Genomic DNA, 7,007 nt, shown 5'->3' on the forward strand with positions numbered 1-7,007 from the left:
ATTTTTTTCCTTTTACTTCTCACTTAAAGTATATTGAACCCATGTCTTAAAACTAAAGATTACTAGCAAGAAACTGGTAAAAATGGCCTAAGCTTTACATAAATTTCAGGCAAATGGGAAAAGGAAGAAATTTTACATTTGGAAAGAATAAAATGCCTTTTAAGCAGATTGGTAAATAATTTTTAAATAGCAACTCTTGAAGCTGCTCATGGATGTGGAATATTATGCTAGGTCCTGGGGGGACAGATTACTGGCAAAAATACTAATGATGTTCCCAAAGGTTTGTGAAGAATTTTTCATTTGATGATATTTTGAATCTATGGGCTTGGTAGATAAATGTATATGTATAGTATATATGTGCATGTATATATTGGATATGTTGACATATTTAAAAGGAGGTGATTTGCGCCTGTGCCTTCCTATACAGCATAAAAAACAGTAAAATTGTCCAAAAATACCTAAGCGACATGAGAGCCTGAGTTTAATTTTACAGAATTTAGTATTATAATTCTAAACATCACTGAAAGTCAGGGGAGCTTTAAAAGCTGACAACCTAAATTCAAACTATTTAGACTAACCCCACTCTTTGGTCAAAGCTCTATGTTTCAGTGATTTATGGTGAATCATGTTTCTTTAACAAATCTCTTTCAGTTTCTAAGTCACTTAGGCATTAAGCACCTTTTAAAATACTGAGTTGATATTGATATTTTTGAAAGAGAAAAAAGAAACTTCAAGACTGAAAATAAATAAATATTATCTCTGCTATAGTATTGTCTACTTTTACTCTGGAAGTATCTGTGTTCCTATAATCTTTTTTTCATTTTCACCTGCTACGACTTGATGTTTTTCTTTAGTGAGAAAAGCATTTCTTCATTTTCCCCACATTGCATGGATGATAAAAAGGCAGACTGCTGTGCATACTGTATCATTGATCAAGCAATACTAACTTTGCCTTTTATTTTCAAATACACAAGACTTGATAAATCAAGGAATCACAGAATCCTTTAGTTTGGAAAAGACCTTTTAAGATCATCAAATACAAGTGTTAATAGCTATAATGGAATGACTTACTAAATATGCTTCTTTTCTAATTAGAAAGTTACTCAGAGTTACTTTGGTTTGTTTGTATTATGAAAGCTGCATGAGGACATGACAGCCTTCGACAAATAGATTATGTTGGGATTGTGTGTTATAAACCAGCCCAAATCATAGTCTTTACCACACTATGGTGAAGGTAACAGGTAATGCTACTAAAGGAGTTAACAAATTATGATCTCTTCTGAAATTAAACTTTGTTCTAACATATTTGTAAACAGGTCTTGTCCTTTGAGACACATAAAAGCTTTCAAGGTAAATGATACCTAAAGTACAACCAAAGAGGTAATCACCAGGTTGGTTTATATCAGGGCGCCTCTCCTGATCTCACCAGAAATACCCTGCTTAGATGCACACAGAGACTCTCACACAGTGGGTCTGTAGAGTTCCTACCCTAAATTTCTTCTTAAAAACTTTTACATTCAACGTAACATCATTTGCCAGTTGAGATGTTACTACTCAAGTTGTCATCCACTGTGATCTGCTGGAGGTGGGTTTAGTCGTCTTTTGTATTAAATATATCAAAATTCTGGCAACAACAACTTCATTAAGAATGTTGGTGGTATTTTTTTCACCTTCTTCAAAGTGCTTTTTTTCCCCATTTTCTTTCGGAGTTGGGACAGAGAGATGTATTTTTTCTTTAAATCCTAGCTGTTTAGTTTCTGTTACAATTTTCCTGTTGTTTCCTAGCTAAGACACCTTTACCAACGTCAGTGTAATTCATCTGTGTCCCCTGCTTTTACACTGCAGCTCCTGAGCGCTCACAGCTGGGTCTTCCCAACTTCTGCGTCAAACAGAAACAGGTGTTCATGCAATACACAGAAGAGGAGAGAGAGATTAGTTTGTAGCTGAATCCATTTTTCTCATTCAGTTCAGCCAGGCTCTGGTAATGCAGCCATTTTTTAATCTAAAGAAGCCTGTGCTGCAGCCGAAATGGGCAGTCCTGCCCTCCCGTGCTGCTTTCACCTCCCCTGACTGACCCAGCTCACTGCACAGCTGCACAAACGCTGCGTCTGCCTCAGGCAACGAGGTGGGAATGAGCGTCTGGGGACGAGGGGAGGAGGAGGAATCCTATCAGCCCTCTCATTGACAGTCAAAATGGCTCGTAGCCAAGTGGCTACGTGAATGCTTGTGCCAGCAGGGGAGGAGGCTGGACCACTTCTTTCAGTGGCACTGAAGGCTCATGCTTACTCAGAGTCGCAGGATTAGTGGATATGTTGTCACAATCAGCTTTAAGCTGATCTAAGTTGATGCTGTCACCAAAATGATTAGCAAGCTGATCTATCTAGCTGCACAATCCCAGCACGGCAATGCCAACATACCGGGGATGGAGAGGGGCACAGCGAGCTGGTGAGGAGAACACTGGAGAGAAAGTCAGCACCGCCTTTCCTAGGGCAGCATAACCTTAGGTCTGCTTACCCTGGCTGCTGTATCCCTAATTATGTATTGACATACACTATTATTGTCTGTATGACTCCATGTACTATTATTGTCAGTATGACTCGTGGCAATGATGTCTGCAAAAAGCAGACTGAGCTTTCATTAGGCCCCTAGGCCTTCCGGCACAGGGAAAGTAATCAGATACATTGAGCACAATCTAAACGAAAATACGTTTTGTTGAAACACTACATGGTCAAACCCACACCTGAAAAATAAAATATGCTTTAGTCTTTTTCCAGAAAGAACACTTCTGTTCCATGCTATTGCCCATGTGACTATGCCTATCCTCTTCATTCCCACAAGTTCCCATTTTGGCATCTAATGGTCCTTTACCAAGACCAATATTCTTATTTCCTTCTTCTCCTTCCCACCCTCTAGCTTTTCATATATGCTGATTCCTGTTCTTTTCTGGGAGTGGAGGGGAAAGATGTCAGGGCAGCGGTTGATTCTTGGTCTTTTGCTTTTTCTTCCAGTGTCATTGTCATCTATCTTTTCAGCCATAGAAAGGCCACAAATCACTGCCTCCATTCCACAGCCAATCCCATTTCTTTTTCCTAACAAATTTCATTGCGTGAACGTGATTTTCTTTTTTACTAAATGAAAGCCTACATTGCTCCCTTCCATTTTTGTCACAGCTTCTCAGAGCTTTTTTTCCTTGTCTGATAGAGACCACAGTGAGAGAAACATAGGGCTGCATATTCAAGATGCCTTTTAAGGCTAAGAGAGTGTCATGTTGAGCTACACAGATTGTATCCTCTAACAACAGTTCTCTGCACAAGGATGAGAAAGTTGAGGACCAGTTGCAGTTCAAGAGAGACCGCAGAGACTTAAAATTCCTCAGGAAGCCTCTAAGAAGGAGAGTTCATGAAGATCGATGCAAGAAAACCTCAAAAAAAATAATAGGGATAACTTTGGATATGCAGTTGAACTTTTGGTTAATTATGTGAACTGATCCTCTGAACTCTCTGAGGTTTGCCTATTGCTAATTAGCACTGCAGTGACTTGTTCTTTATGGATTATGTTAAGGAAGTTTAATTTAAAACTTAATTATACTAGTTTTTAAGTGGCTTATAGGGAAAAAATACTTTAATCGGGAGCAGTAAGGAATTTTTCCTGTGTTCAGACATCAGTAATCTTAGTAAGGCATATGTAATGTGCTTGAGGAGTTTCACATTTGTTTTATTTGCTAGGAAGAAAGTAACATAAGAGGTTAATGAAAAGTATTTTATGCTTATGATTGAGAGATGTACAATTACATATATTCTAATACACAATAAATATTATTAATATAGAATAAATATGTAGACTGCACATTGAATTGTTATTGTTAGAGTGACAATGATTGTATAGATTATCTTGTAATCCATAGGGATCTGTTTTTTCTACAGGCTTGGAATTTCTTGTGCCGTTTGCCAATTCTAAATGTCAGTCTGAGCATTAAGGGGAGTTGGGATGAGGCAGTTCAGCCACAGAACGAGGTACCTGTTCCTTCTTTGACAACAGATACACGAGATGACAAGACGTGGATCAAACTGCATGCTGATCAAGAGTATGTGCTCCAAATAAACCTGCACAGAACCCAGATGGGGTACCAGGTAGACTTGTTTATCATTTCCTTCCCAAGTGCACAAGTGTCAAATAATACATTTACATTGTCAATGATGCTTTATACAGTATAATAGGTTTCTTTGTAGTTCAAGTATTATGTAAGTTATAAACACTTTCAAAGCCTTTCCTGTATTCATAGTGAAGATTATTTTTTTTCAGGTTGCAACCAGATAGTAAGTAGGCTCTTAAGGTAAAATCCTAGACCAAGTCAATGAAAAAAAATCAAACTAATTTATAAGCTTTCCAATTACATTCACAGGGGCTTCCAAACTGCATACCAGACTCACACCTATAAATATGTTTCTACTTGTAACACATCCTCAGGCCTTTACTGAGAATATTTTCCTTATATTTTACATCTGATGCTTTTTTGAACAGCTCCTAGAACAACTTCCACATACAATTCTTTCCCACTGCAATTCACCCACCTACATTTCAGTCCCAGCCCTTTGCCCATTTAAAGCACACCTCATTGCCTCCTGGGCTGGTCAGCTCACTGGGCCCTCAGCAAATCTTGGTGTGCCAAGCCAGAAACTCCAGGGGCTACACCATTTTCCAGCTGCTCTGCCCCAGCAGCAGTAGCTGGCTGTACCTGTGTGTCAGCTTGAGGACAGCTGGACCTGCCTTCATGTCAGGCACTGCTGACAATGGAGCTGTCACTCACTTATCCAGGCCTTTTTCTGTCATCTACATACCATGAGCAGCATATGGACCACCATGGTTATAATTTTGCTAATTAATTCTCTAACATTTCAAATAATTAAGAATTATAATTACCAGCATTTCTGTTAAGATGCAAAGAGCTCAAGATAAAAGTGGAGGACAGCTCTAGGTGTTATATATTCATTTTGATAATAGTGGAGGTACATGTGTTCTGTTGAAAATCCTTAAGTTATCTTACATTAGTTAAGAATCATGTTTGAAAAGTATTCTTGTTTCCCAAAACACTTTTTGTCCTGACTACAGCAGATTCACCATAGTTGCAAGGGAAAATGGTCTTATTTTAGGAAGAACAAAGCGCCTTTGTTCTGATCCATACATCATTCTATTTGCTGTGCCAGTTACTGGCAGAGTCTTTTCCTACGAAGAAGCCATGGAAGTGAAAGGAGCAGAAGCATTTCATGCAGTGATCACTATTTTATAAACCTCTCCTAGAATTTGATCCCTCTTTTGTAAAAAACAGCTGGATCAAGCTATTCCTAAAGCTTCATTGCTGTGGTGGTCTTTCTTCTTTCATATAAATCTTCAGTAAAACCTTTCCCTCTACAAAACACGAAATGAATGTTGATTGAGTGTGCATCATTCCATCTTCAGCTTCCAGAAATAAAGTCACTGTCTTAAAGAATCACTGAAATAATCTTTTCTTTTTGCTATATCAAACTCAAATAAATACTTTAAGTGGTGTTTTTATCTTTATATTAATCTTGAATAAAATTGATTATTCAAGATGCTGGGTTTACAACTAACCCTTCTGTATTTGGAATATATTAGATAAAATTACAGAAAGGGAATAGTATTTCCATTCAAGTTTTAGTAGTTTACAAAATAAGTGGAATAATACCTTGTATTCTGCATTTTTCTCTGTGGACTGTGATTTTTTATTTTATTTTTTTAACCCTTCTTCTGGAAAGAAATAACACTATTTTAGTCTGGCTAAATTATAGCTGTACCTAACAATTGACGACAATGTGATTTTGAGCTGTTTTTCATTCAAGGAAAAATGTCATTTTGGAAAGGTGATTTCTACTTTTCCTAAGCTGTTTCTTTTCCCCAACAGGGAAGGCAGGACAGTAAAGCAATGGCTCCTAGATTTCCCAAAGCAAAGGATGAAGGATGGTTCTTGATATTGGGAGAAGTTGATAAAAAAGAACTCATCGCCCTGAAAAGAACTGGATATGTCAGAAATCGAAATACTGTTTCCGTTGCTTTTTATACTCCAGAAACTCCTGGAAAGTATGACAAACTCTCAAATTCTCTTAGTTATTATGTTTTCCAAGTAGTCAAGACCCAATTCCCAAACTAACAATGCTGCTTTTACTTTTCAGGTGTATCTACACCCTGTATCTCATGAGTGACAGCTACCTTGGCATGGACCAACAGTACGACATTTACCTGAACATTGTACCAGCACAAGGCACCGCAGAGGGGACTGACACCAGGAGCCACCTGACTCTGAAGTAAAGTTGTCTGGAAAGTCCAATCAGTCAAAAGAACTGGTCCTGCAACTGAGACATCTGGTCATTCTGGGACATCCGAAAATGCATCTGCCTTAGTGGAACCAACTCCAAACCTCAAGACAACAGGGAAACCGAAAGTGACTGCTGTATTAACTCTGACACCGAGTTAGCCACAGTGGCCTTACTCCTTTATGAAGATTTGTCTTTTCTTGTTTTATCTTTCTTCTCTCAGAAGTCAGATTGTTGGTTGAATTTTAAAACATCAAAATAAAAGACTGAACAATACTGTAATTTGCGTAAATTCAGGGCTATTGTCTTCATTTTGAAAACTGTTATATAGCCTGTCTATTAATAGCATTAAAATAGTCAACTTTTTTGATTTATAGGGAAAAATACAAAATTTGATCTAAGAGCTGCTCAAAATATTGATGGATGTGTTATATTTCATGTTTAATAAAAATATTCCCAGAATGTTTTGCACTGTATTTTTAAGTAAAAAATACAGGAGATGTAGTAACAAGACTTCCTCTTCATGCATAGTACATATTGAAAATGATAATCTTAAGAAAAATTGCACAAAATTATATTAATTATATGAGCAGTAAATCTAGTTATAAGGGCAAGCTAAATCATAAAAAATATTTCCAGTATAGCAATGATGCAATTTATGTAGATAATTATTAAAGT

The 7,007-nt window shown here is 37.3% G+C and overlaps 1 protein-coding gene across 1 annotated transcript in view; it reads left to right on the top strand.

Annotated features, from left to right (window-relative positions):
- ASCC3 (activating signal cointegrator 1 complex subunit 3) overlaps positions 1-6,791 on the top strand; it is a 254,485-nt gene extending 247,694 nt beyond the window's left edge. Inside the window, exons 40-42 of the mRNA XM_066179496.1 lie at positions 3,924-4,130; positions 5,921-6,096; positions 6,189-6,791. Of these exons, the coding sequence (XP_066035593.1) occupies positions 3,924-4,130; positions 5,921-6,096; positions 6,189-6,324 (519 nt within the window). The 3' untranslated portion in view covers positions 6,325-6,791. The remainder of the gene's footprint in view (positions 1-3,923; positions 4,131-5,920; positions 6,097-6,188) is intronic.
- Positions 6,792-7,007: the final 216 nt, after the last annotated feature.

The sequence above is a fragment of the Chamaea fasciata genome, unplaced genomic scaffold, assembly GCF_029207755.1.
Source record: "Chamaea fasciata isolate MVZ Bird 193981 ecotype frontalis unplaced genomic scaffold, bChaFas1.0.hap1 SCAF_3, whole genome shotgun sequence".
Classification (NCBI taxonomy): domain Eukaryota; kingdom Metazoa; phylum Chordata; class Aves; order Passeriformes; family Sylviidae; genus Chamaea; species Chamaea fasciata.